This window comes from Populus trichocarpa, chromosome 9 (assembly GCF_000002775.5).
Source record: "Populus trichocarpa isolate Nisqually-1 chromosome 9, P.trichocarpa_v4.1, whole genome shotgun sequence".
In the NCBI taxonomy this organism is placed as follows: Eukaryota; Viridiplantae; Streptophyta; class Magnoliopsida; order Malpighiales; family Salicaceae; genus Populus; species Populus trichocarpa.
This window is the reverse complement of record NC_037293.2, coordinates 12,857,424-12,885,410: the sequence shown is the minus strand read 5'-3', so window position 1 is coordinate 12,885,410 and position 27,987 is coordinate 12,857,424. Positions and strand designations below refer to the sequence as shown.

At 36.9% G+C, this 27,987-nt stretch overlaps 8 protein-coding genes and 1 pseudogene across 11 annotated transcripts; 6 read left to right on the top strand and 3 right to left on the bottom strand.

Moving 5' to 3' along the window:
• Nucleotides 1-119: 119 nt before the first annotated feature.
• Nucleotides 120-3,288, top strand: LOC7463355 (protein THYLAKOID ASSEMBLY 8, chloroplastic). 3 transcript variants are annotated; one of them, XR_002983804.2, is made up of 4 exons: nucleotides 120-578; nucleotides 653-1,181; nucleotides 1,781-1,849; nucleotides 1,963-3,288. XR_002983804.2 is itself a non-coding variant. In XM_002312756.4 (2 exons), exons 1-2 carry the CDS (start codon nucleotides 249-251, stop codon nucleotides 1,058-1,060), a joined length of 738 nt encoding a protein of 245 aa, XP_002312792.3. In that variant the 5' UTR covers nucleotides 120-248; the 3' UTR covers nucleotides 1,061-1,379. The 3 variants fall into 3 exon arrangements, 1 of the variants encoding a protein (XP_002312792.3); XR_002983803.2 differs by having other exon boundaries at nucleotides 1,781-3,288; XM_002312756.4 differs by lacking the exons at nucleotides 1,781-1,849; nucleotides 1,963-3,288 and having other exon boundaries at nucleotides 653-1,379.
• LOC7481679 (expansin-A20) lies at nucleotides 1,851-3,118 on the bottom strand. Its single transcript, XM_002313536.4, has 3 exons — nucleotides 2,978-3,118; nucleotides 2,532-2,850; nucleotides 1,851-2,421 (listed from the first exon to the last, which is right to left on the bottom strand). Exons 1-3 carry the CDS (start codon nucleotides 3,105-3,107, stop codon nucleotides 2,118-2,120), a joined length of 753 nt encoding a protein of 250 aa, XP_002313572.1. The 5' UTR covers nucleotides 3,108-3,118; the 3' UTR covers nucleotides 1,851-2,117.
• Nucleotides 3,289-4,067: 779 nt separating the features above from the next.
• On the bottom strand, nucleotides 4,068-6,127 carry LOC7463356 (uncharacterized). The gene is made up of 2 exons (XM_002313537.4): nucleotides 5,274-6,127; nucleotides 4,068-4,488 (listed from the first exon to the last, which is right to left on the bottom strand). Exons 1-2 carry the CDS (start codon nucleotides 5,615-5,617, stop codon nucleotides 4,263-4,265), a joined length of 570 nt encoding a protein of 189 aa, XP_002313573.2. The 5' UTR covers nucleotides 5,618-6,127; the 3' UTR covers nucleotides 4,068-4,262.
• A 1,984-nt stretch (nucleotides 6,128-8,111) lies between these two features.
• On the top strand, nucleotides 8,112-12,442 carry LOC7463357 (uncharacterized). The gene is made up of 5 exons (XM_002312757.4): nucleotides 8,112-8,988; nucleotides 9,076-9,338; nucleotides 9,678-9,815; nucleotides 11,525-11,764; nucleotides 12,033-12,442. The coding sequence occupies exons 1-5, from the start codon at nucleotides 8,397-8,399 to the stop codon at nucleotides 12,144-12,146; spliced, it is 1,347 nt and encodes a 448-aa protein (XP_002312793.2). The 5' UTR covers nucleotides 8,112-8,396; the 3' UTR covers nucleotides 12,147-12,442.
• Nucleotides 12,443-13,263: 821 nt separating this feature from the next.
• LOC7481680 (uncharacterized) lies at nucleotides 13,264-14,442 on the top strand. The gene is made up of 2 exons (XM_002312758.4): nucleotides 13,264-13,639; nucleotides 13,981-14,442. Exons 1-2 carry the CDS (start codon nucleotides 13,460-13,462, stop codon nucleotides 14,152-14,154), a joined length of 354 nt encoding a protein of 117 aa, XP_002312794.1. The 5' UTR covers nucleotides 13,264-13,459; the 3' UTR covers nucleotides 14,155-14,442.
• LOC7481681 (exopolygalacturonase) lies at nucleotides 14,436-17,505 on the top strand. 2 transcript variants are annotated; one of them, XM_052455820.1, is made up of 7 exons: nucleotides 14,436-14,573; nucleotides 14,756-15,644; nucleotides 15,868-16,008; nucleotides 16,116-16,292; nucleotides 16,432-16,721; nucleotides 16,825-17,053; nucleotides 17,174-17,505. In XM_052455820.1, the coding sequence occupies exons 2-7, from the start codon at nucleotides 15,423-15,425 to the stop codon at nucleotides 17,399-17,401; spliced, it is 1,287 nt and encodes a 428-aa protein (XP_052311780.1). In that variant the 5' UTR covers nucleotides 14,436-14,573; nucleotides 14,756-15,422; the 3' UTR covers nucleotides 17,402-17,505. The 2 variants fall into 2 exon arrangements, with proteins under 2 accessions (XP_052311780.1, XP_024464097.2); XM_024608329.2 differs by lacking the exon at nucleotides 14,436-14,573 and having other exon boundaries at nucleotides 14,580-15,644.
• Nucleotides 17,506-18,649: 1,144 nt separating this feature from the next.
• Nucleotides 18,650-22,376, top strand: LOC7481682 (damage-control phosphatase At2g17340). The gene is made up of 12 exons (XM_052455821.1): nucleotides 18,650-19,061; nucleotides 19,185-19,250; nucleotides 19,347-19,413; nucleotides 19,504-19,572; nucleotides 19,860-20,000; nucleotides 20,375-20,503; nucleotides 20,649-20,735; nucleotides 21,163-21,237; nucleotides 21,311-21,388; nucleotides 21,506-21,583; nucleotides 21,973-22,035; nucleotides 22,144-22,376. Exons 1-12 carry the CDS (start codon nucleotides 18,892-18,894, stop codon nucleotides 22,222-22,224), a joined length of 1,104 nt encoding a protein of 367 aa, XP_052311781.1. The 5' UTR covers nucleotides 18,650-18,891; the 3' UTR covers nucleotides 22,225-22,376.
• A 128-nt stretch (nucleotides 22,377-22,504) lies between these two features.
• LOC112328683 (cysteine protease XCP1-like) lies at nucleotides 22,505-26,146 on the bottom strand (annotated as a pseudogene).
• LOC7463358 (uncharacterized) lies at nucleotides 26,103-27,300 on the top strand. The gene has a single exon (XM_002312761.4). It carries the CDS (start codon nucleotides 26,267-26,269, stop codon nucleotides 26,738-26,740), a length of 474 nt encoding a protein of 157 aa, XP_002312797.3. The 5' UTR covers nucleotides 26,103-26,266; the 3' UTR covers nucleotides 26,741-27,300.
• The last annotated feature ends 687 nt before the right edge of the window (nucleotides 27,301-27,987 follow it).

Genomic DNA, 27,987 nt, shown 5'->3' with positions numbered 1-27,987 from the left:
TATATATATATATATATATATATATATATATATATATATATATATATAAACAGTATAATCTCGAAACAGTATGTAAAAACAATTCAAAACTAAAACATTTTATTGCAATTGAAAAACAGAACACTTATCAAAAACGAAAATGATAACCTTATTCATACACCATTCCGATGGAGTAGCGAATAATTAATTACTCTCATCATCATCATCTTCGTGCAGGAAGAGGAAGAGGATTAACTCGAAAGACGGCGATGACGACGACGACACAAACTATTAGTAGTTTCCATTTCCTTAAAAACCCATGGACACCAACAACAACACAAACAATTCTTCGTCCAATGAATAGAACAATAAGAGCTGCTGCTAGTGTTAGAAGCCTAAATCGAAAGCCGCTCCAGAAAGGTAGAAACCTCAGCATCGAAGCCATCCAAACAATACAAGCCTTAAAACTAGCTTACAACAACGACAAGTCGCTGCTTGACCAAGTCTTCCGTTCTAAATTCAGCCGATTGTTGAAGTTCGACATGACTGCAGTTCTTCGCGAACTCCTCCGCCAGAACCACTGCCTCTTGGCTCTCAAGGTCAAATATCACAATTATTAGTTTTATTTACAATATAATTATATCCTGATTTTATTTTATTTATTTTATTTCAGGTTTTTGAGGATATTCGAGTGGAGCACTGGTACAAGCCAAAGGTGTTGTTGTATAATGACATGATTCAAGTAATGGCTAGCAATGGATTCATTGAAGAGGTTCAACTTCTTTTTAGGTACCTGGAGAGTGAAATTACAGGTGATTTACAGTTTAAAACAGATGAATTTAATCAACTGTTGGCAACTCTGATCAGTTTTAAGCTGGGTGGACTTGTTATGGAGTGCTATGAATGGATGAAGTCTGTTGTAGTAGGGTGTGAACCTGATAGGTCCACGTTTAAATTACTTGTGAAAGGTTTAGAGTCGATTGGCGAATTCGAGCTTTCGGTTGTTGTAAGGCAGGATGCTTACAAGTTTTATGGTGAATCCCTCGATTTTGAGGCGGAGGAGGAAGGGATAGCAAGTTGAGATAGATCAAACATTCAGGTTTTGAACTGGTTGATTCATCAGCAGTACAGTACCCTGGAATGGAATGCGTGTTCAACTTCATTTTGCTAACACCAGTTTTGCCATGCCAACTGCCAAGATGGTATATTGTTTCTTCATTTAATACATCTTAATGATCCATCCCTTCTCTCATTACCAATAGCTTGTGTTTTTCTTTTGCTGCTTTGTTTAATTTTGTCGGTCCTGTTGTAGTTGTATTATATATGCAGTAGAAACTAGAACAAGCCATTTCCTTTACTCTCCTTTTACTTTAGTATGAAAGTTGATGTGGTTGATTTTCTTTCTTTTGTTATCTATGTTGTCTCCTTTTCTATGATTACCCTTACAAAAACAAACCATTTAACTAACTGGAAATGTGAAGAGCACGATTCAGTGGACACATGTTTCTATTTTCTCCTAAATGGATTGAAGGTGGAAATGTATTTAGCTGGTAGCTCACTTGCTCAGAAGGGTTCAGCAACTTGTTCTAGCCATGTCATATTTGCAACAGCATAAATTCACCATCTTTGGTTATGCTTTACTTAGCTCAGTTTTCAATATTGAGCCTCTGTAGTTTTGGACATGAAACAAATGTTTCTCTCTGATTTCCCCTGCATTACATACTAGCAGTCGCATTTGATGAGAAAGCTTCCATCATTGTTGAATTTCACAGCTGTGCTTAATTGATAATCATTCTTGTAGAATCAAAGTAGCAAATCTCAAAGCACAGCTTAGTTCATAAAGCAAGGATTGCCTGGTAGAGAAGTCATGGTAAGAGATACATATCTTAACCTTTTCTTTTGACTTTTGAAGTGAACATAAACCTTAACGTTTCAGTAATTACACATTTCACGAGTTGTTAACTTTCTACTCAATAAAAGCAGGTAAAGAGACATAACTGGGACCTTGTATTCCTATTTTTCCCAACTTTCCTCTCCGACTTTCTTACCTCCGTTTGACCAAGTACCTACTTCTTCGCATAGCTTGGAGAAAGCAAATGGAAGCGTGAACCTATGCCCGACTCTAAAAGCCTCTCATACTAGAATTGCTTGCCTTCAAATATCTGGCCAAATTGCCAGTTTGCTGGTGCAACATTGTAAGATGTGAGTGTTCTTCTGCTGCTGGTAGTCACCTCGAAAGATAGAGGCTGTCCAATAAGGTTGATATTGGATTGCCAGTTTTGTCCCCAGTTTCTTGCCATAGGTATCCACGCTGTTCTTGATCCCTTCACTTTCACAGCAATCACCTCACCATCCAATCCCACATTGCTGATGAGTACTTGATAAAAGTGAAAATTTCCACTCATTGTGAATCTTAGCCCACCCCTTCTATCACACTTCACCCTACAAAAATTGGCATAAACAATGTTCGCCCAGCCAAGGAGTTAGGAAATAGAGAGGCCTATACTCATTTGACTCATGTGACCAAGTAATTGTACATTGATTGGTGATACCTTCTGTGTTGAACTGGCACAACATCAGCCTTTTTCTCTGCGATTTCAGCAAATGCCGCTTCTGACATGTCAAAGTGTTCTTTGGGGAAATTACACCAGCCACCATAATCCGATGAAAGCCCGTAATTTGGAGGGCAGAAATCTGTTGCAGTGAGAATGACGGAGGGGCTACCCTGCAGGCACCATAAGATGTGGTCTACACATCTGACCTCGAAGCAAGCCCCACAGGTACTCCCTCTGTTGAACAGCATGCTACTTAGTCCAGCACTGTATTTTCCATAGGTGGCCCTGTGAAGGTCCCCATACCCACAAGCACCTTCTGCAACATTAAACAATGGTAGTTTACTCTTTGCAATCAAAACTGAATCTTTTGTGAAATATGAAGCACCATTATGAGTTGAAACAGAAAGTTTCAGATTTAGTCGGAACAGTTGCCAGAAAATTACCTACAATGATGGATCCACTTGTCTCCTTAACGTATGTTGCAGTAGCAGACTTCCATTCCTCATCATCAGCTGTGATCTTCCATGTTTGGTGTATAATCAAGTAGAGAAGAATGGCTTTTAGAGCACCCATTTGATATAAAAACGACTATGAGAAGTCTGGTTTGTACTTGACGAGGTTCTTTTCTTTTATTTTGTTCCCTCCCTTTTCTTCTACCCTGTGAAATTATGGCCTTGAGTGTAGAGAAAGGCCACCTTTTCTCTGGGAAATGACCTGAATCTCCTTGCTGAAATGAAGCTAGCTTTGTTGGTTAGATGGGCACCCCATAGTAGATACTGTGAAACTTTGACAAAAAAGCCAGCCATGGATACCTTAGTTCAAGATGTGGGGGCATGCAGCAAGCCCGAGACGAAGCGTAGCTTTCTTCTAGTATGGACAAAAGTGATGCCTTCTTTTCTTCGAGTGTTTTTCGAGCTGGGAATGGGAACTCAAAAAAGGGTTTTAGGGATTGCATCTGGAGGGTGAAGGGTTAAATGCTTTGTGGATGTGGCAGACACGGAGAGCGGAAAGCCTTGGAATAAGAAAGAAGAATCCAAAGAGTTCTTTAAGTAGGGTCTGGACCTCCTGCTATTTTCTTGCACACATCTGGTGTGGTGTTATTTACTTAATTTGGCTCGTCTTTTGAGAAGAAACCAAAGGGGAAAGGGAAGCGTGATTGATTGACTAACAATGAACTATTTGGAGATTATTGGCTTTACGAGCGAAAGATGGAGAACCACCACGAAGTATGAGCACGCAGGTGCCTGTACGACCGACCGGTGCCATACTATAGGGCCGGTCCTCCTTTCTTTCTCGAGGGAGGGACCGGGGACATCGTTAATGGGCCAGAATTTAGATTTTATAAGTTAGAGCATCGCAGGCATTGATACGAGCCCCAACAAGAAGGATCCAGCATTCAAGTGTGACTTCGTGGGCAGGAGGCCCTGAACGGACAACAAACCCACAGATGGAGGCTGGACCGAAGACGAAGTTGGAAAGGCTCATGTTACACTTCAAATGGTAGGGGACGGGAACGTTAAAAAAACAAATCAGTAGAAGGAAGGATGTGAGATCATCTTCTTTCATGGACTTATGTAATGTACAGATCTGTCCTGAGCCAAGGAAAGGATAGAACTTTTACAATGGAAAGAAGATCATCTAGTTTGTTGTGAACGGAAGAACAAAACAATTAAGTTTAGGGGTTTAGTCACTTCAAAGAATGCTACTGAAAACAACCAGTGATTGGAATCATGCTACTATGATGTCCTTCAGGGGGACAATGCAGGTGATAGGAGCACTCTTGCCCTTGACACGAATAAGCACAGAATCATCTTCATTGCCCGACTTGTCGGCATGATAAAGATGGTATGTTGTTTGCTCAAGAGTCCCCTCTCTGTAAACAAACACACTCTCGTCGTCCTCCATTCGACGCCACTTTCTACTTCTGTCCACATTCCGATAAAGCGGCATCCCCCTGTACAATCAAAAAATATGGAGTCCTGTTATTATAGCGACACTGGTTATTGTCATGCTATTATCAAGACCAATAATTTAAAACTTGTACTGAAATTGTGAGTGTCTTACGGACTTGCGTGAAGTTATTTTTAAAAAAAAAAAATTATTTAGAAATTAAAAATATATAAAAATAATATATTTTTAAAATTTTACTTTTAAATCACTGTATTTATTCAAATTATATGAAAACATCAAAAAAATATTAATTTAAAACACATAAAAAAATAAATTCTTTTTAAAAATACTTTTAAAATATAAAAACAAACATGTGTTTTAGAGCTTAGATTACTTTAAAAATACATTTTAAGAATACATTTTACTTAAGAAAATATTAAATAATGTGTTGACGCAAAGAAAATATTTTCAAAAAACATAATCCAAAACACACACGCACACCGTTACATTGAATAGTTCACTGGAAATTATAATAAAGCTACCAAACAGTCGGTGCGTGATTTAACTGATCAAATTCCATTTGTTTCGCATGACAAGTAAAATCTCTGAGAAATCCAAAGGGGAACAACAACAACAACGCGCCTCCGTATAATTTGCACCGAATCTCAATGCCGAACGTAGTTATGGTAGACATTGACCAGAAAAAAGAAAGAAATAAAATACATGGAAAGAAAGCGTGCGGTTCTGTGCATACATAAATCAAATAATAGAATAAAAAAGGGGGATAAAGAAATATTGAGAATTACCTATCAAATTAAATTAAGAATAGATATAAATTGATATTTTTACCTAATGTGGAAGAGGTCGGAGATATCAGACATCTCGAGGTAGAAGTTAACGGCGTCGATGAAAGCCTGGTAAGTGTATAGGTGGAGGCCATCTATCTTAGGGTAAGGCAGCTTGGGCCGCAGCGGAGCTACAGACTGCTCCTCCGCTTGGTCGTAGTGGTACTTGTAATTAGGCGGCTTAGCCATGTAAGCGTACACCTTCCACGAGGAAGACGCGGAGGGGGAGGAAGGGGGGAGGCCCACGAAGCCCATGGTGATCATGATGGGCTCAAGCTCTTCGTGAGTCATAACGGGACTGAATGTTCGAGTGTGCCATAGAGCTAGCTTTCTCATGCACTCCTCCATTGGAGAGAGAGGGAGCACTGCTGCTTTGCTTTTTATTGCTCTGTTTTTTGTTTTAATATAAATAAAAAGATTGGCTTGCGATCTTGGGGAGGGAGCAGATTAGTGTTTAGAGGGAGTCTCCTCTAGTGGTTAAGGAGTGAAAGGCTTGAAAGAAGGGATTTTTGTTGTTGTTGAGGTCTTCTATGGTGGGGTTTGAAAGGGAGGCTCTCTTCTTCTGGCTCTGTGTTTGAGTTTTTTAATATGATTGCTCTAACCTAGTTTGTAATACACTACAAGTACTAGGAAAGGGAAGGGAAACGAAGGATGTGAGCCACCGGCGTGTTAATTTATGTCAGGAAAGGAGAGGAGGAAATGGAGTGAGTGAACGACAATTGGGTTTGGGCATGCAATCTGGACCTGACCTTTTCCTTCCTCTTACGACCTTAATTTACCATTCTCGAGGAGTTTGGTGTGCTGAAGGGGTGGCATCTCACATGACTGCTGACTCCTTCAATTCGATTTCTTTCTTTATCAAATCTGTATTCATTATATTTGCTTTAATTTCTCGAGTATTTTTGTCAATCCGTTCAGTTATGTTTTGTATATATACTAAGTAGATGAACGCGAGATATCGCGGGTCAATTTTTTTTATATAAAAAAATATAAAAAAACATTAAGATCTAAAAATATTAGATTTTTCTACAAAACTATACCCAGGAGTCTTGGGTTTGGCTACAACGCCTGACCTAAGAGTAATATTTATAATATTAATAATAATATTAAACTTGCATGACCCAAGTTTAAGTGGGTGTGGCTGCAATACCAGACATAATAGCCTTGGATATAGGTCTGGCTGCAAGGTCGTATCATAAAAATGTGATAATTAAATAGAAAAAAAAACCAACAGAAAGAAAAAAAAAACTAATGAAGAAAAAGAAAAAAATATGAATTAACTAGGTTAATCCTTCAAAACAGGTTAACCCATCAAACTTTTAATTCGTGTCGTGAAAGTTTGATAACTAAATAGATAAAAAAAATTACGGGTTACCCGTTACCCAAAATTAATTAGGTTAACCCGTCAAACCAAGTTAACCCGTCAAACCCGAAATCCGTATCATGAAAGTTTGATAACTAAATAGAAAAAAATTGAACATTAACAACCTAAATTAAACAAAAAAAATAATTAAAAACAAAAAAAAAACCAAAACAAACAAAAGGCATCAGCCTTTTCACTGTGGATTGTATTGTGCAGTCCACAGTCAAAGGCATAAAAACAGCAAAAAAGCAAAAAGAAAATTTTTTTTTCTCTAATTAGCCAAACCTAAGATAACTAAATAGAAAAAAGGCATCAACCAATAACTAAATAGAAAAAAATTTCATATTAATGAACTAAATTAAATAAAAAATTATTAATTCAAAAGAAAAAATAACAGAAAAAAAACTTATAAGAAGAAAAAAACTAATGAAGAAAAAGAAAAAAAAATCTAAATTAACTGGGTTAACCTGTCAAACCTAAGATCAGTGTCATGAAAGTTTGATAACTAAATAGAAAAACATTTAATATCAACAAACTAAGTAAAAAAATTAATTAAAATAAAAAAAAACAGCAGTCTTTTCACCGTGGACTGCACTGTGCAGTTCACAGTGAAAGATATAAAAAGAAAAAAAAGGCAAAAAAAAACTAAAGGCATCAATCTTTTTACCGTGGACTGCATACAATATTAAAAAATAAAATCGGAAGAAAAAACTAATGAGAAAAAAGAAAAAAAATCTGAATCAACTGGGCTAAACCGTCAAAGTAGGTTAACTCATCAAACCTTGGATTCGTGTCGTGAAAGTTTGATAACTAAATAGAAAAAAAAAATTGACGAGTTACCTAGAATTAATTGGGCTAACTCGTCAAACCCGGAATCTGTATCATAAAAATTTAATAACTAAATAGAAAAAAATTAAACATTAACAAACTAAAATAAAAAAAATCATTAAATTTTTTTTTTAAAAAAAGCTTTTTAGTATATGTTATAATATAATATAATAATAATAATAATATAATATATTAATAATAGGAAAAGTTTAAAAGGCTTGGAAAAGCTACAGTATTTTTTTCAACTTTTAGAGTATTGTTAATTATACTATTGTTTCTTGTGCTAAAAATACTAAACTTGCCTCGCCTCATTATGATGACATGTTTCTTATACTGTGTACCAAAATGAAAAACCATAATTTTCTTTCTTTTTTTTCTTTACTTGATTGTGTTTTCCGTGATTTTAATTCTCTATAATGTCTCAAATCTTTTTATTTGTTTGCTTTTACATTTTAAAAATATTTTTAAAAAAATTATATTTTTTATTTACTTTAAATTAATAATTTTTTTAATATATTTAGATCATTTTAAGGATAAATATTAAAAATAAAATTTTAAAAATAAAAAAGTATTATCTTAATACAATTCTAGATAAAACACACTATAAGTAACCATCACACTCCCAATTGAAACATTTTCGGAACTTATTCTTATTATTATTGCGGCTCATATATTATATAATTAAACTCGAGACTTTCTCAAGGAACTGCTGCCCTGTAAGAAAAGGTCAGCCCAACGACAGTAGAGATTATCTTGCGATTGCGACATGTACATACCTCGTGTCGTCTTCCGGGCATTCCTTTCCAAGTTCCTATAATATTATAATATGGAGCCGAAGTGCCGAACAGTCATGGTATTGGACTGCCTCTGCCCGTGAGTGGCTGGAGTTAATTTCGTTACTGCTTAGTTTATCAGCAAAGAGGGACAGAGGTTGAAATGGAGACACCCTTCAAAAACCATCATCTCCTCCTCCTCTCCGTGCTTCTACTAATCCTTATAAATCATCCATCGGAAGGGGAAGCCGAAGATGCAGCAATCATATCAAGATTCCAACAATACCTTCAGATCAACACTGCACAACCCACCCCTCAATACCAACAATCAGCTGACTTTCTCATCTCCCAAGCCAAATTCATCGGCCTCGAATCCCAATCTATCGAATTTGTCCAAAACAAGCCACTCATCCTCCTCAAATGGCCTGGATCTGACCCGACTCTCCCTTCGATCCTTCTCAACTCACACACAGATGTCGTCCCAGTGGAACACCACAAGTGGACTCATCATCCTTTTGGCGCCCATGTTGATTCTCATGGTAATATCTTTGCTAGAGGGTCTCAGGACATGAAGTGCGTTGGTATGCAGTACTTGGAAGCTATTCGTCGCTTGAAGTCTTCTGGGTTTGTCCCACTTCGTTCTGTTTACTTATCCTTTGTCCCTGATGAAGAAATCGGTGGCCATGATGGTGCTGCGAAGTTTGCCGACTCTGATATCTTTAACAGTATGAATGTTGGCATAGTACTTGATGAAGGTAAAATATGCTACTACTGCTAGTCCTTCTTTTTGTATATAATTTTTTTTTTTATTAGTTGCAAGTTTTTTTATTTGGAAATTACAGGGTTGGCATCACCGGACGAGAATTACAGGACATTTTATGCGGAGAGGTGTCCTTGGTGGATGGTGATTAAGGCTACTGGGGCACCAGGACATGGAGCTAAATTGTATGATAATAGTGCTATGGAGAATCTTTTGAAAAGTATTGAGAGTGTGAGGAGGTTTAGAGCTTCTCAGTTTGATTTGGTGAAGGCTGGCTTGAAAGCTGAAGGAGAGGTCATATCTGTGAACATGGTCTTTCTTAAGGCTGGCACTCCTTCTCCTACTGTAAGTTGGTATAAATTTTAACTTGTCGAGTTTAGACAGTCCTTGTCTAGTATCGGTAGGCTGTAGTTGTTGCAAGAATGCTCCAACTCATAAACATGGGGCCCAAAGCAGGGATTTGTTTTTGCACTTCACATGAAGACCTCAGGCCAAAAGTAAAAAGCTTTGTCAAATAAACATCTTGTTTCAAAACCCATAAAATCTCTGTTTCAAACAATTTGTTGATTGGGTGATTTTTTGAAAATGTAGTATCTTTATGTCTTATCAAAGATGAGAGCATTGCGAGTTTACAAACTTACGTGTTGTTGATTACATAGACCGATCTGCTTCCTTTTCTTCCAGGGATTTGTCATGAATTTGCAGCCATCTGAAGCAGAAGCAGGTTTTGATATTCGAGTCCCACCAACTGCAGATCCAGAATCTTTGGAGAGACGAATTGCAGAAGAGTGGGCTCCTGTTTCACGTAATATGACATTCCAGGTACTGATGCATTGTTGGGAGTCTTGAGACTCGTATTTTTTTTCCTAGCTGTATCTGAATAAAACGTGAAAATCACAGTTGCCTTGCTTTTATCTGGTAACCAATGATATTCTTGGATTAAAAGAGGGAAAGGTGATTATTGTGCTGGTGTCCTTTGTTAGTTTTTTTTTTCATGCTATAATCAGTACTTGTCATTCAAAATAGAAGTTTTCTCATATGCTATGAAGCCTAAAGTGTTAAGAATTATTCCAACCAAATAATTTAAGTTGTTATATTATTTTTTGATACATTCTTTCAAGTAAAAGCCTTTTAAACTTGAAACTTTCACAAATCTGCATTACCTTATGCTCAAATAGAATAAGGGTGATGAGATTCGAACTTGTGATAAATAAAAAATAATAAGAAAATTCCCTTCAATTACAGAGAGAAAAAAAGATTTTTAACCTGAAAAAAAAAGTTGCTTTCACAAGAGGAAGAAACAACAAACCCAAACCCTAATATCAATTACAAAACACCACCAACACCAACACCCTTAAACATAAAAACTAGAATTGTTTAGCTGTTGTCAAAAAACTATCTCAACCTAATAGCTTAAACTATTAGGTGAAATTTTAAGATATGATTTATATTATTATCTAATATAAAAGGCATCTCTTGCCATGATGGTTTGCATTTATAAAATCTCCACACTTGGGCATTAATAAACTTAGAAGGAAAGGGAAGGAAAAAGATTATTGCATTTTGATCATGTAGCTTAGGAAATGTGATTTGACTTTATAACCCTTTCATATGCCCTATTCAGGGCCCTGTCTTGGTAAAGCTAGCACCGACCAATGGCCTTATCTTGCTAGGATATCAAGTAATAAGATCCTTGAAAGGACATCACATGAATCATGCTGTAAATATTTTGACCTACCCTGTGAATGAGGCAGGAGATACATATTCTAATAAGAGAATTTTGGTAATATAGGCTTAAAAGAGACCTTGTTTAACTAATACAAGTTTAAACTATATTTGTTGCATTTGATATCGCGGTGACCTTTTAAAAGAAAGAATAAAACAAATATCTAGTATTATATTTTTTGAGGGAAAAAGTCTTGTTTATGGAGTCGCCACCTAATATTAAGGTCACTAGAAATCCTAACTGGTCTTTAGAGATTCTATGACAAGAGACTGATTACGCTAGAGGGAAGATACTACCATCCCTAAAACATCTTATTTTAGATAGGTTGCATTGCTAGTTTTGTCTTAAATCGTTATAGGCTATTGTGCTATATTATCAATGGTTTGTTTATAATGGGTATTAAAAGGGTTACCTGGAAATATTCTGATGGTCTTTTTAAATGGAAGACCAGGAGAAAAAGAGCAAAAACACATTATAGTCCCTAGTTTTTCCACAAGTTGACAAATCACACTCCTAATCAAAATTAATCCTTATCTCTTAATCTCTAATTTTAATCTCCTTAAAAATTAGATTAAAGCCAATAGGGTCAAAATTAAGTTATAAGAATATGTACACACTTGTGATACAGGTACAGCAAATCCAAGAAACATATGATCTGGAGGAATGTTTGTGATTTGATTACTCGTTGGAAAAAAAACTGCTCTTTTTGATCATGGCATGCTAACACGCAATTAATAACAACCTTTTCAAGTGTCCCCCTTTTCATTTTCAAATCCAGTTCTAATTGTGTTTGTTGCTTTGGCAGTTTAAGCAGCAAGTTTCAATACATGATAAGTCTGTGAGGCCAGTAGTTACGAAGACTGACAGTTCTAATCCATGGTGGAGCCTGCTTGAGGAAGCTGTCAGAAAAGCTAATGGAAAACTTGGTAAGCCAGAGATCTTTCCTGCGTCAACTGACGCTCGCTACTTTCGGCAACTAGGCCTGCCAGCAATTGGCTTCTCTCCGATGGCCAACACACCTATACTACTGCATGACCACAATGAGGTAAATGTTTAACTCAATGCTTCCCTTTTCAGGCTAATAATCAAAGGCTTTTTTTCTCGTGCATGTTGTCAATCTTTGTGTGCTAAACGTTTAATTCAGTGCTTCCATTTAAATTTCTGCATTTTTTTCATACATATTGACAATATTTGCATGGTAGTCTGTGTGTGTGAGTGAGAGTGCATGCGCCTGTGTTCTTGACAGAATCATTGCACTTAATTGGAATTGATATAATCCATACTAAACCATCATCATGTCTACATTGTTGCAGTTCCTGAACCAAGACGAATACCTGAAAGGCATCCATATTTATGAGGCAATAATTAAAGCTTATGCATCTTACATCGAGCACACAAGCGATGGAAGCACAAGAGATGAGTTGTGAGGGAGCTAATGAGCATCATCTTATGTTGAGATACAAGCAACGGAGGCTTCATGTAGAGTTGTAAGCGAGCAGCATCACTCGTCACCATATATGTTCTATGAGTTTCTTGTAGTGAGGATTTGGCATTAGCAAAATTCTCAGTGATGTATCAATAAACGGGTGGAAGTGAACTTCGGTCTTTGTAAAATACGTACTCAATTCCTCGTCACTTTGAACCTGCCTAAAACGGTCACTTGTTCATGATCTTGCAAAATCTTTATATCTGATTAGTGATCGATCAATGTTGCGCATACAAATATCATATAGATTTTCAAGGAACAAAAAATTGAAGTCTGAATGTTCTAAATTCTAGATCTCTATGTTTTTTTTTTATATATATATTAATAAAAGCATTTATAATTCATGCCGTAATTGTTCTCTTTGTTGTGTAAATTCTTAATCATATTTTTTTAAAAAAAATGTGCATTCGAAAGGATTAAAAATGAAAAGATTGCGGTTTATTTTTTTCAATTTTATTTTCATTCTATTTTAATTTTAATTTTATTTATTTTAGTTTTATTGCTTTTTTAAATTAATACTTCACATAATTTAATTTTAATTTTAAAATTGAAATAGACAAAAAATTAAGTTTATAAATTTAAAATTAACATGTTAAACTAGGTTTAATAATAGTGGCTAAATAATTCTTTTTTATTTAGAAATTTTTTGTTATATTTTAAAAAAATTGATCTCACCTGCATGACTCTATATATATAAACTAGTATGAATTTATTTGCAAAATAAATGTGTATATAGTTTAAATGAACTGTGTTGTGATTTTTTAATTTAATTATTGCTCAAAATATTATTTATTAGAGCAATGCTATTTTATTTTATCTGTTTGTTTATAGCTAATGAAATAGAAGTATTTACTCTTTTCTCTAGTTAAAAAAGAAGAAGAAGAACGAAGGAGACAAAAGAGTGAAAAACTTAAATAGATGAAACGGTATCGTTTGCAATGGTGGGGGAAGGGAAGAAAAGAAGAGGCCTGAAATTGAAATGGGATTTGGTCCGTCCGTCTGGAGGGGTATTTAAATAATATTTATTTTTCTGCTTCTCCAAAAACCCTTTCTTTTCTCTGTTTTTTTTTTTTGTCTTTCATCGCTGCTTCTGCTTCCTTCCTTCCTTCCTTTTTAATTATTCGTTACTTACCAAAAACAAAAAAACCAAGAATCCAAATATATATATATATATATATATATATATATAGAGAGAGAGAGAGAGAGGGGAGGGGTTGTTCCAATTAGAAAAAGAAGAAGAAGAGGAGGAGGAGGATGTCAATGAGAATAAAGGCGGTGGTGGACAAGTTCGTGCAGGAGCTGAAAGAAGCGTTGGATGCAGATATACAGGACAGAATTATGAAAGAAAGAGAGATGCAGAGTTACATCGAAGAACGTGAACGCGAAGTCGCCGAGCGTGAAGCTGCTTGGAAGGCTGAGCTCTCTCGCCGCGAGGTTTTCTTCTTCTTCTTCTCTGGAATTTTTTTAATTAATTGATTGATTGATTCCTAATAATGTTATTATGCAACCAAGTAATACTCACTGTCATAAATAACAACAACGACAATAATAATAACAATAAAGGGGATCAATTGAATTTGCCATTCCCAAACTTAGTGATTACTTACAATTGAATTTGCCATTTCCAAACTTACTAGTTAAATTAGTAGCATGATTTTGATTGAACAGATCCTACCCTGTAATAAGTAGTAACTATAATATCTGTTTGTCTCTCTGCTCCTCTTCTGTTGCTAAATTCTGTTTCTGTATGTCTTTGTCTGTCTGTCTCCTCCCAGGCAGAGATTGCTCGCCAGGAAGCAAGGCTGAAGATGGAGAAAGAAAATCTCGAGAAAGAGAAAAGTGTTCTCATGGGAACCGCCTCCAATCAGGATAATCAAGATGGAGCTCTGGAAATCACTGTTAGTGGCGAGAAGTATCGATGCCTCAGATTCTCGAAGGCAAAGAAATGAGGGGCTTTATATAAGAAAATGTGTGAACAAGGGCCTCACCTTCATCCATTCCTCCCCATATTGTTAGCATAGCTACCCTCTGAGAAAAGAGAAAGAAAGCAGAGGACCCATCATAGATCGTGACTCTAATATGCAGTATTCTTTCCTTGCTCACTTGCTATCTGAGGAATGAATTTGGTTCTTTTCAAATCCATTAATTATGTATATCTGTACTACTTGAAGTGACAATGCTTCTTCTAGGCATGTGATTTAATTCAATATTCAAAGGTAGTATGTGATTGATTGAAATCCGGAACTAAAGAGTTGCTACAGGTTTCTCTGCTAAACTAAAATTTCAGGACCATCTCTTAATTAATCTATTAGCACCAGGTTTCTAAAATGAATGTCTGCTGCAGTCGCAAATGGAACTATCCATGGATGTATGACTCTTAACATGCTGTTCTTGTTATAAACTATCAATCAAAATTAGCAGCATCACCGAGTTCGGCTGTTGGTCTCCTTCTGTTGGAAATGTTATCACCATCATGTTGTTTTTCTGAATACATGGAATACCTACAGATAGTTAATGATAAATTGTGTCCTAATTACTTGGTAATTGCAGTGATCATATTATAACCAATGAAGGTGCTTTCATGTTGCAAGTAAAAGGAACAGAAGGAGACGGATCACCATGGCTATAATGATGGATGTGTTCTTGTCTTAGTGGCATGCTGATTGAGGAGGAGTTGGGTTCGTTCCAAAATATTAACCCATTGATTAACCATGTTCGTATGTATATTCAATTCCCCACTCGAGTTGGTAGCAATTGTTGATGATCCAGAGTGCAGATTAACGTCAAGACCAATAATTAAGGTGATTATCTTGTAGAACGTGGACTGGAATCTGGGGAAGCTGGCCGAGTCACGAGAAATCATGGAAGCAATTAGCACGTATAATCACCAACGTGATTTTTCAGCTTGCATTTTCAAAACGTGATTTTGAGGTCAGGGTAGATTTGATTTTGTTTTTAAGAAAATCAAAATAAAAATGAATAGAGTGAGAGGTCTGGGAAGGCTGTGGCAGTGAGACGGTTAATAGCAGTGATGTAGTGGGGAGGGAAGTTGATGGCAGTTTTTGTATTGGGTCTTAACCCAAAAGCAAAAGCCCGCCCTTTCTTGTGAATTCAAACCCTGCTTTAATTCTTCTGCTGAAAAAACGACCCTTCCTTTAATCAATCAAAAAGAAACCAACCTCCTTAATTAGTCATAATCTCACAACAAGGATAGCCAATGTACAGCAACAACATGACGAGCCTTGGAAGTGGTACCTGGATGCTGTTGCTGTTGTTGTCCTTCTTTTGTTTCAATGCTGTTGTTTTCACAGGTGCAGATGGACAAGGCCTTGAAGTTGAAGCAAGAAGACCAATCTCGCACCACAAGGGAAACAGCTCTCTCCTCTTTGACGTCAAGAGATTCGGTGCTCGAGCTGATGGCAGAACTGATGACAGCAAGGTTTGTTTTCTTTATATGATCTCAAGTTACAAAAATTTAAACAAGGAAACTTTTGCTAGTTTGGAATTCCCCATCTGCCTCAATTTTCATTCCTGAGTTGGCAGACTTGGCTTTTTAACAACTCAACTTTACCTGCTTAAGCTTGTGAGAGTAGTGCAGGATAAAGAATTAGCTTTTTATCTCCTTTTAGAATGAATTATACAATTTAATTTTGTGATTCCAGGCCTTCATAGCAGCATGGAAGGAGGCGTGTAGAGCAACAGGAAAGGTTGAACTTCTGATACCAAAAGGAACGTACTTGATTGGCCCTGTTAAATTTGCAGGCCCTTGCAAAAATGTATCGTCTCTTACTGTCTACATGAAGGCAAGATCTCATCTTTCTGGACAACCCATTCTCATTCTTTCTGTTTCCAATCATCTTTAAACTCTTGAATCATGGTTGATGGTTCTAACTTAGAAATGAACTTTCAGGGTTATTTAAAGGCTACAGCAAAGTTGTCTAGGTATGGATCTGGAACTGGTTGGGTTGAATTTGGATGGCTGGAGAGGCTAACTTTGACCGGAGGTGGAACCTTTGATGGCCAAGGTGCCAAAGCCTGGCCTTACAATAACTGCACCAATGACTCAAAGTGTAAACTTCTTCCAACTGTATGTTCTAACCTTTATCACACTTCCTGATTCTATCTCTAGGCTGTGAGAATCGAGTTAAGGCATAAAATGCATATTAGATTGGTGAAATAAATCTAATAGGAATATATGTATGTATGTATTTTCCTTGTGTTTTCAGAATGTAAAATTTGTGGCAATGAACCAGACTGTAGTCCAAGGCATAACTTCACTGAATAGCAAGTTCTTTCATATAGCTCTTGTCGAATGCAAGAACTTCAAAGGTACTAAAATCAAGATTTCTGCACCAGCAGACAGCCCCAACACTGACGGTATCCACGTGGAGCGAAGCTCTAGCGTCTATATCTCTCAATCGCTTATTGGTACCGGTGATGACTGCATTTCTATTGGACAAGGAAATTCTCAGGTTACCATCACAAGAATCAGATGTGGACCTGGTCATGGAATCAGGTGCTCTTGAATTTTCTTCTAGTTCAAGTGGTATATATACCTCCTCCTATTTAATTTCGTAGAGCTGATTAATAAATAGGGTAAATGTTCCTTGGTCTAATAGTGTTGGAAGCTTGGGAAGATATGAGGACGAAGGGGATGTAAGTGGACTAGTTGTTAGAGATTGTGCCATATCAGGAACCATGAATGGCATCAGGATAAAAACTTGGGCCAACTCTCCAGGTAGCAGCGCAGCAACCAATATGACATTTGAGAACATTGTGATGAACAATGTGACCAATCCAATAATAATTGATCAGTCATATTGCCCATTCAGTTCTTGCATCTCCACAGTAAGTCAATGGTTTCCATTATTTGAGGCTAGCTTTGAAAGTGTTGGTACGTTCGTAGGATTAGAGGCATAAGTTGAAGGCAGCAATGTTTAAATAATGAAATATGTTGGTGTTGAGCAGGAACCATCTAAGGTGAAGCTAAGTGATATATATTTCAAGCAGATAAGAGGGACCTCATCATCTGCGGTGGCAGTAGCGCTAGAATGTAGCAAGGGGATACCGTGCCAGAACATATACCTTGAGAATGTTCACTTGGAATTGTCATCAGGGGAGAAACAAGCCACTTCATCATGTAAAAATGTTAGAGCTAGGTACATTGGCGAACAAATCCCGCCACCATGTGCCTAGTAGTGTGTTAAAGGTGAAGGACTTTATTTATTATTATTATTTTTTTTAAAAAAAGAGTCATGCTGCCTGCCTATTCAATTGAACGGATGATTTTTTGATTGTGAGAGATCATGCCATGCAAGCGTTTTACAAAATGAAAATGGTGAAGGGGCGCAGGCTTCCACTCTCAATCATCGGCCTCTGCAGCGTGGAAAGGCATAAGTAATCGTGATGGGCGTGGTTGGGGATGGCAAGAGGTTGGGTTTCTTTCTGGACAGATATAGATGGAGTGGTGATTTTGATCCTCTTTCTGGACATGCTCTTAATTAATCATATTAGAGAGAGGGGGAAAAGGATTCATTGGCTTTATGCTCACTTGCTGGGCGAGGCTTGATGCGCAAGGAATGAAGAGTCCAGTTAAGGGGGTTAATATCATTGGCCAGAATATTGTTCAGATTAATTGAAGTATCACACAGACACAGCGTCTTGGAGATTGCAGGTTGGCTTTTGACAAGTCTTTTGTCTGAGAGCAACGCTTGCAAACAGCCCGCCCATCTTAATTACAATTTACAAGCCTAGTGAATATATATATGGTTTTATCAAGGTAGTGAGAATTAATGTATACCGATGGAAGGTGGAAGCTGTACTGGAAACCGGGATATATATTACGCGACAACAATTAATGGTGTTTGGACTGTGGGTTTCGAAGGATACCTCCTAGGTTTTCAATGATCTTAGTCGCTGTGAGCATCCATGTGTTTTTGTCCAGGGAGATGGTAGCTAGATCACCGGACCGCCTTCCACCCCCTGCAATATTTGGCAATGATATATCAGCCTAGCCACCACCAGAAAAATATACAAGGATGGATCAACGACGATAAACACATAAAATTAATACAGGCGATGAGCAACTCACACACACACACACACACTTGGACATTAATAATAGAATAACTTCACAAAAACCATCCATTTTCACATGAGCACGGTGTAATTCGATGCATGCGCTTGTTTATCGGTCAAAATAATAAATTAATTAACATTGCAAGTATAAGGGTAAAAATAAGAACCAGGTGGATCCTGAGGGTTTATAAGATTTAAAACAAATATTAATACGGTTTTAGGCATTTTGTTTTCAAAATAAATTAATTATTATAAATCCGATAACATTTAATCTCTACCAGTAATTTTCTTAATTACAAAGAGTGTCCTATGCTTTTTTTTTTTCTTTTCTTTTTAATTCGCGTAAAATTATTGACCTTAAAAAACGTACAAGTTCTTATTGACGGTATGCTCCGCAACCTATATCTCTCTTTAAACTAAAGGTATCGACAATATTCGAATCATCGTTTTAAGCCCTGGTAACCATTCTCGAGTACAAAGAGGAAAGATCTCTATCAAGTGGCCAAAGGGGATTTCTTTCTCTCTTTAGCCCAAACCTATCTATCATCCAATTACATATTTGCACACATATCAACTGTAGCATCAGGCTGAGTGGAGGGGAAAAATCGATGGAGAGCGAATCAGAGATGGTAGCCTTCCCGTTGCTATTGACGCCGATCGAATCCAATTACAGAGCTTGCACCATTCCTTACCGCTTCCCCTCAGACAATCCTAAGAAACCAACCCCTACCGAGCTCCAATGGATCGACCTCTTTCTCAATTCCATTCCCTCCTTCAAGTAATTCTTTTCTATTCAATCGCTCTCTCTCTCTCTCTCTCTCTATATATATATATATATATATATATTATTACAATTATTATTTGTTTCTCACTCAACTAATATTTTGTTTTTTGGGTGCAGGAAGCGTGCTGAAAGTGATCCTACTGTTCCTGATGCCCCTGTCAGAGCTGAAAAATTTGCTCAGAGGTACCCTTTTTTGGCACTATTTCTTCTTATTATTTATGTATCTATTCCACTTTATTTATTTATTGTTTAATGATGTGAGCTTTTTTTTTAAAATAGATATGGTGATGTACTGGAGGACTTTAAGAAAGATCCGGAAAGCCATGGTGGCCCTCCTGATTGCATTGTAACTTCCCTGAACTTCCTCTTCTTTTCTACACCCCCCCCCCCCCTTTTTTTTTTAAGTTATCAATTGTTTTCTTTCTCGCCCTGGTAGCTTCTCTGCAGACTGCGGGAGATAATCCTTAGAGAGTTGGGATTTATAGACATATTCAAGAAAGTCAAGGTCAGTCACTCTCAAATCATGTCTTTTTACTTTCAATAAAGCTGAATTATAAATGAAGTATCTCCTTGCAGTCGATAACAGCTTGCATCGTGGTTTAATGGGCTCTTTTTGCTATTAACGTTCACCGTGTGTTAATTATAGCGCCTGTCAATGGTGAAAGATTGAGATTTTTTTCTTTTCCATGTTTGTGTGTGTGTGTGTGTTGGGGACATTTTTTTTTTCCTTGCAATATTATCCCCTTTTGCCTATACACTTGAAAAGCGCACCCCTTTTTGGTGATGCAATAGGATGAAGAGAATGCAAAGGCTATATCACTATTTAAGGATGTAGTTCAGCTTAATGATGCTATTGAAGATGAGCCCAAGCGCCTAGAAAATCTTGTCAGAGGAATATTTGCTGGGAATATCTTCGACCTCGGTTCTGCAGAGGTTAGTTAATGTTTATTCGAGATAATCTTGTAACAAGTTATGAACTTGTTTGTGAATGGAATTTGAATCCAAATTACATGGATTCTAGGGTTATTTATTTTGATCACTCGCTTTCTCTCTATGTGGGGTCTTGCTCTTCTCCCTTCATTCCCTGAACTTGCCATCAGCATTCCTTTTCTATGACCCCTTCATTTTAGATCATCCTCTGGATTACTGTTGCATTAATGTTTTCTGCTCGTAACTCGACCATATTTCATTTTTTTGTTTTATTTAAATTTTATTTCTTCTCTTGAGGATATAGATTCTGTTTTGGTTGTGCAATTTGAATACTTCTTGATTGATGTCTATCCTCTCTTTTTTTCCACTTCATGCAGCTTGCTGAGGTTTTCTCAAAGGATGGAATGTCCTTTTTAGCTAGTTGTCAAAATCTTGTCCCTCGACCCTGGGTCATTGATGACTTGGACGCCTTTAAAGTGAAATGGAGCAAGAAATCATGGAAAAAGGTGAATTACAAGACTGAATTCTTTTACATGAGGTTTCAGTCCTGTTAGTGAATTACAAGTACATCTGTAAAAGATGTTGATGATTCCATTTGTACTAGGAAAAAAGAAAAAAAAATCTTACCAGCTTCCTCGTTGTTCGTGACAGGTTGTCATCTTTGTTGATAATTCCGGTGCAGATATAATTTTGGGTATTTTGCCCTTTGCAAGAGAGCTACTGCGGCATGGAACTCAGGTTTTCATTTACATTTGAATTACAATCTGTGACATTTATTTTTTATATCACAAGCCCAAAAGTTTGCTTCAAATATGAAGTCAGGTTGTTCACTTTCACTTTGTAAAGAATCAATTGAAGGCGTCAATTTAGCTTGATAACTAGTTTGTCAGTACACTGTCGGTATTCAATATGTAAGAAACACTGACCAATAGTATTTTGATTTTGAAACTGATCCTGTGGTTTTGAGCACTCTTCTTTTCATATTTCTATACTGGTCTTCAAAGTTGAGGTGCTTTTCATTTAATTAAGTCGTGCTCAAATTTCAGGATGGGTCCTGGAAATACTTTTTTTTTTTAATAGTTTTAAAGCATTTATACAAGATGCTATAATAACTACTGTTTAAATGCTTTCTTCCTGAGCATATTTGGGCTCTCTCTGTCTGCAGGTTGTGTTGGCTGCCAATGACATGCCTTCCATCAATGATGTCACTTACACTGAACTGATAGAGATTATAGCAAAGGTGATAGGAAGAACTTGTAGAACTATTATACTGCTTGATTCTTGGTTGTGTCTGACAAGATCTGATTTTCCAGTTGAAGGATGAAAACGGACAGCTTATGGGTGTCAACACGTCAAATCTTTTGATAGCCAATTCTGGAAATGATTTGCCGGTAAGAATTAAAGTGTTACATTATTTACTTGTATTTCATGTTGAATGGTTCTGTCTTTTTCTGAAGGGCACTCTTGGCTGTATAGTAATAGCCCTTTTACTTTTCCATTCCTTGCAGGTTATTGATCTTTCAAGAGTATCCCAAGTGCTAGCCTATCTAGCAAGTGATGCAGACCTAGTAGTATTGGAAGGAATGGTAAGTTCTTTCTAAAATAAAGTTAGTGTTTAAAGAAACAATTGCAAATGGCCAACTGGATATAGATGTATGATTAGGTATAGTGACTTTATTTTTATGCATATCTGGCTTTCATTGATTGTTCTAGGTCAAAAAGAAAAAAAATAGTGTGCTAAAAATGGATAAAGATGGAGTTTGATTGTTGTTTCTAGTCTAGGAATGACAAAGGCTGGACATGTTTCGAGTGTTGTTGGATCTTTTGACTGACCAAGAACAATGGAAAGAAAAGATAGCCACATTAAGGAGCTGGGCTAGCATGTTCTAATTCATTGTTATAAGTGAATTCAATAGTTTGAAGAAATGCATGACTCTCCAATGTGTGCACTTATAACCTTTACTGCTTTTGGCAGGGCCGTGGGATAGAGACAAATCTTTATGCTCAGTTTAAATGCGACTCTCTCAAGATTGGGATGGTAATTATTTGAATTGTATTTGTTTATTTTTGAGGATTTCAATTCATGTGCGTTGTTTTATATAGTCTTGCCAAACTTGTAACCAATTTTTGTTTTCTTTTTAAACAGGTGAAACATCCAGAGGTTGCTCAGTTCCTTGGGGGACGGCTTTATGATTGTGTTTTCAAGTACAATGAAGTCGTGAGTTAAAATTTTGATTCTTGTCTATACTACAACCCAATTTATCCCGAGTCAACCGTTCAATATACATGTATTTTAGGCCTCATCGCCTAGAACATATCCATGAACTATAGAATTCAGTTTTTTAAATCAATAAAGAAGCACAAAACTGATTACATGCATTTTTTTTTTTCATTTTGCTATAAATGTATGTGAGGTGTGGTATCTTTTGTATGTGAGTTTCTGTTGCTCAGGCTTGGTAGTCTTGGTTTCTTCTGTGTTTACGAACTGTGTGACATGGTAGTCTTGGTTTCTATATGAACTTTCATCTCATTTTATTGATGGACAAGGGTAAAATAAACCAATTTCACCAATCAAGGAACTGCCAGAAAGAACAGAAAAACACGAAAGTATATTGATGTCACTTCTCTTTAGTGGGATATGAAGCCATTTTGTTGATCCCACATAGCCCTTCAGGTTTGTCTGTGTTTCTCTTCATCCTTATGTAGCCTCTTTCACCCCATTTGGGTCCCCAGGAATTTTTCATAATGATATAATCTAATCCCCTTTGATGAACCGTATCCAACTGCTGCTGCTGCTCCATGACCCAGACTTGCTCCACAAGATCCGCTGAACACCCCCTTTAAGAGGCTTTGCTCGTCATCTTGTGGCACATCATGGTAACCAGTAATAGGTACCGCCTCCATTTCTTCCTGAAGACAACAAACAAATTGGTAGTAAACAAATTCTATCCGTCGTATTCAACAATTGAATGCATTATTAGTTACTCCTCAGCATCTACCTTCTTTACGTCACAAGTGCCTTCCTCCATGAGATATGGGTAGTCTTCCTCTTTGTGGAGTCCACCATTGCTGACTATGAACTCAAAAGCATAATCCATGAGGCCTCCATTGCAGCCATTATTAAAACTTGTGTCGCAATCGACCAGCTGCTGCTCAGACAAAGAAGTTAGATTTCCCGTGACAATCTGGTTTATGCTTTCAACAGCTGCAACTGTTGAGAATGCCCAACAACTGTCACAGGAACCTTGGTTCTTCACAGAAGTAATTAACAGGTCCTTACTTTCTCCAGTCAACAGATATGGGCAAGTCCACAGCATCTCTGTAACTGAAGTCTTGAGAGCTTTTCTTCCTAGGAAACTCATGATACAATCCAAAGTACTTGCTCTTGAACTCCCATGGCTCAGGTCTGCAAGCTCATTCAACCCAAGCCAGTAGCTAGTAATCTCCTTGTTTCTTTGGTCAATGTGCTTCAAGTTGTCTTTGAACACCTCGAACCCATGCAGCTTCTCATCGACACTATTGTAAGCCTTTCCATGTCTAGAAACCCATAATTCAAATAGCTCAACAAGTATAAACAGAAGTCAAGTGTTCTGGTGAGTAACCCACAGTTGAAAAATCACGGGCTAGAACCGAACATCCAAAAAGCGACGCCAAGAAGGTGAGGTGAGAAAAAATAAATCTCTAAAACTGAGAGATCCATTGAGATAGAGAAATATGATAGTAAAATGAGAGACGAGAACTGAGAAGAAGAGATGGGTGAAGATTAGGGAGGGGGTGGGGGTGTTATATATAGCTTTGGTTTTCAAGTGCTACTTCCTTGTGAAGTATTTGGAATAATAATTTTCAAATCAGTCTCAGCATTCTCATTTATTTTTTTCAGTATCAAATGAGAATATTGTAATGTCTGTCCAATTTTTTGTTTCTTTTTAAGATGTTGAAACATCAGGGACGGCTTTACGATTTTGTTTTCAAGCACAATGAAGCTGTGAGTTGAAGATGCTGATTCTTGTTTGCACTGATTTCTTCGGAGCCAATTCAACTGCATGCCTGCCTTGATATTTCCATGAACTTATAAATATATAACACCCGGTGCTTAATTTGAATTAAGAAAGAAGCATGAATCTGATTATGAGCCAGCATGCATTCTCTTTTCAATTTTGCTGTACATATGTTTCTGAGCTGTGGTGGGAGCTCTTCTCTTGGACGCATCACGTTTGTAAACGTGTAGTCCGTGGAGCTTTTCGTTCTTAGTTTTTGTTCCAGTACTCTCTCTCTCTCTAGTTGTGGCAAGGAGGAATTATATATTTCTACATGAACTTTCATCTCATTTCACTCACCGAACAAACCGATTGCATTTTCATCAATCAAGAGACTCTTGGATGAAGAATCAAATTAGGAAAGCACTTGGATGTTCTTTGGTGGAATATGAAGCCAGTTAATTAGTTTGTTTGTTGATCCCACGGAGCCCTTCAGGTTTGCCCGTCTGTAGCCATGAACTCTTCACAAAGATGTAGTCTATCCCCTCCGACGAACCATACATCCAGCTGCTGCTGCTGCTGCAGCTGCATGATTTAGATGTTCTCCACCACAAGGTCCCCGCGAACATCGAAAGCCGACCTCAAATACGGCTTCTTACAGATGTGAAAGAATTCTCAATATTCTTACGTACCCCCCTAATATATAGAACTTTAAATCCCTAGCAGAAGACTCAATATATAGATGATGATGCACTGAGAGGCTGGTGAGCTAGTGCCTCCATCTTGAAGAGGTTTTGTTCTTCTTTTTTCTGCACATGCATGACGGTACTAACCACTAATATATAGCTAGTTACTACCTCCCTCCTTTTCTTCCTCAAGACAACGAACAAAGAGGTTTTAGACATAAACGATCCATCATTCCATTGTATACATACAGCAATGGAAATGCAATTCATGTTACATAAAAGATTTTCATCGCAAGTGCCTTCTTCCATGCATGCGATATGGGCAGTCAATTCCTCTCTGTGGAGTCCGTTGTAGAGCATGAACTCAAAGGCATGATCAATGTTGCCTCCTCCGTTGCAGCCATTATTGAAATTCATGGCGCGATCGATCAGCTGTTGCTCAGACAATGAAGTTAAATTCCCTGTGACAATCTGATTTATGCCTTTAACAGCTGCAACTGCTGAGAATGCCAAGCAACCACCTTGACCGGAGTAATAAAAAAAACAACCAAACCAGAACACAGCTCTCCTCCTCTACTATGTGGGAACCATGATTATTTAATTAATCCATCCGAACAAAAATTAATAAGAAATTGAAGGACTAAGTTATAATTAATTTCAAAATGGAATCCGTCATCACATCCTTTCGTCAATTGGTGTTTATCAATAAAATTAAAAAGATTGCCACGTCATATCTTTTCATCATAAAATTTCTGTTGATATATATATATATATATATGTATATATTCTGATTCTTGGAAAAAACTCACCTTGATCGATCCCTGTATTTGATTTTTTCTTACAAAGAGGTTATTCATTGAAAGTCTCTGTACTATCGTAATTTTCCAACAAATAAAACGGGAGGTTAGAGCTGAGAAGAAGAGGTGGATGAAAGATTAATTATCCTTGTTTATTATTTATTTTATAATTGGACAATGATAAAGATATTTGAAGAATTCCATATTAATTAAGTGATATGGCATTATATATATATAAATGGTGTTTCATCAATCATTTTTTTAATTTTATATCTATGTTTATAATTAATTATTATCTTATGTTTTATTATTTGAATTCTTATTATTATTATTATTATTAATAGCAGGTGTCATCTCAATTAATTATCCTTTTAGTTTAGTTTAACAGTCACTCAAGGAAGGCAGTATTCCTCAGAAGGCAGCAAGGACACAGCTCTCCTACACAAACAAGAGGAGGATTTTAAAACGAAAGACTATTATATATATATATATATATATATATATATATATATATATATATATATATATATATATATATATATATATAAGAACCATTAATTGCATGGACCCCACCATGCGCCCAATCAGCATCCACCCATCCTTCCCACGACAACGAATAAACCAGCCTGTGCTCTAGCTGTTAACACTTTGTAATCTTTCACATCCCTCTCCCTAACTTTCTTCTCCATTGCTCTCTACTCTTTCTACCTAATCCCCCTCCTTCCTTCCATCACCACTGGCTACCTCTACTGCTATCCCAACTCTTTAATCCTCCTCCTCCTCCTCCTCTTCCTGTAATATTAATAACAATGAGCTCCATTGTTCAGAGCTTTCAAAAGAGAAACAATTCTGCTGCTCTCCCAGTCTCACAAACTCACTCCTCTAAAGACCAGGCTGTAGCCGGTCTACGTAGAAGACTCTCCTCTCTTTCCCTCAAGATCCAGCCCATCTCTTCCCCTGCTACTCAATGGGCATTTCAAAGATCCAAATCTGTGTCGGCCATGGGGGAATACGCTGGCAGCTCCGTTAAGAAATGGTGGGACTGGGGCTGGTCTTGGATCCTTTCAAGAAAGCCCGTTTTTGCTCAAGATCTTGAAATGAATGAAGAAGAGACCAGGGTTCTCGGTTGTCACAGCAAGGGGAGCTGGAGACATGTGTTCTATAAGTTCAGGTCCGAGGTAATAAAGCTTGCGAGGTCTGGAGATAAAGCTGTCCTTCCTCAAACTTGCAGGACGTCTGATCATTCCTTCAGTTACTCCAAGAATCTTGATGCTGGCCATTGAGAAAGCAGCAATCTCGCGATCTTCAACATTTGGAGGTGTTCGAAGGAAGCTGATGAAGCCTTGGATAATTTGTTCAATAAGATCAGAATTCAAGAAATAGGATTCTTTTTTTGTATGTTTCTTTTCTTTAATTTTTTCTTGTCAATGTTTGTCCATGGGAGTTACTGGTGGCTGCAAGTAATTACATACCTAGAAGAGTATAATACTTCTGGCCGGTATTGATACAAGTGATATTGGTTTAGAGAGATCAATCGATTCATCCATAATCAAATTCATTGGCAAGCTAGGTAGCTAGCTAGGAAGAGGAATGAGTCAACGTGTCTTTCAAGATTAAGGAGCCACCAGTTCCGATTGCTCATTGCCAGCCAAAGATTGTTCTTGCTGCTTACTTTGTTAAGCCATGTCGCACTCTACTGTTGTATATGGGTATTTTTATTTTTTTATTTATTTATTTATACTCTTGAAGCTTCTATTGTAAGGAAGTATTGATAGATGTGTTGTTGTTGTTGTTCAATGGATTTCTTGTTCAAGCAATATTATATTACCCTATTTATTTATAATTCTTTCTGCACAAGGAAGCCAGCAAGATTGATTTCCCTCCTCACCGGACACTTGGGGGCCCGAAACCCATCACAAAATGATTTCAGTCCACAGAAGAATTGTTGAGTGACGTTGATGTACGTATCAATTAATTATGTGTACGTATTTTCATATATAGTTTTTGCCGTATAACATTAATGCTTTTCTCTTAATTTTGTGGCATTTTTATGCTACTAATTAATTAATTATTGAAGTTAATGTGGCATGTTGAAACCTATGATCTTATTAATTAAACGCATGCATGGTTGATAATGATGCTGTGAACCATGCACCCTCCATCCATGCATGCATGCATGCATGGCGTGGTAAATTTAATAATTATCTGTGTATTGAAAATTAATATTATTTACTTTCGATCGAGAGACTCCATTTTCATTTATTTACTTTACACCACCAATTACAACTGCCCTATGGCTACGTACGTACGGGGTTAAATATTAAGCTTGCTACTATCCATTAATCCTCCTTTTATTTATTTATTTATAAACAAAGAGAATTAAGACCTGGTTATTCGTAAATATTGTATATAAGAACTCAAACTATTTTAAAGTTCTTGATTCACTATTAATTGTATTTCTAACACTATATATTTTAACACTATATATATATATATATATATATATATATATATATATATTAATACTATA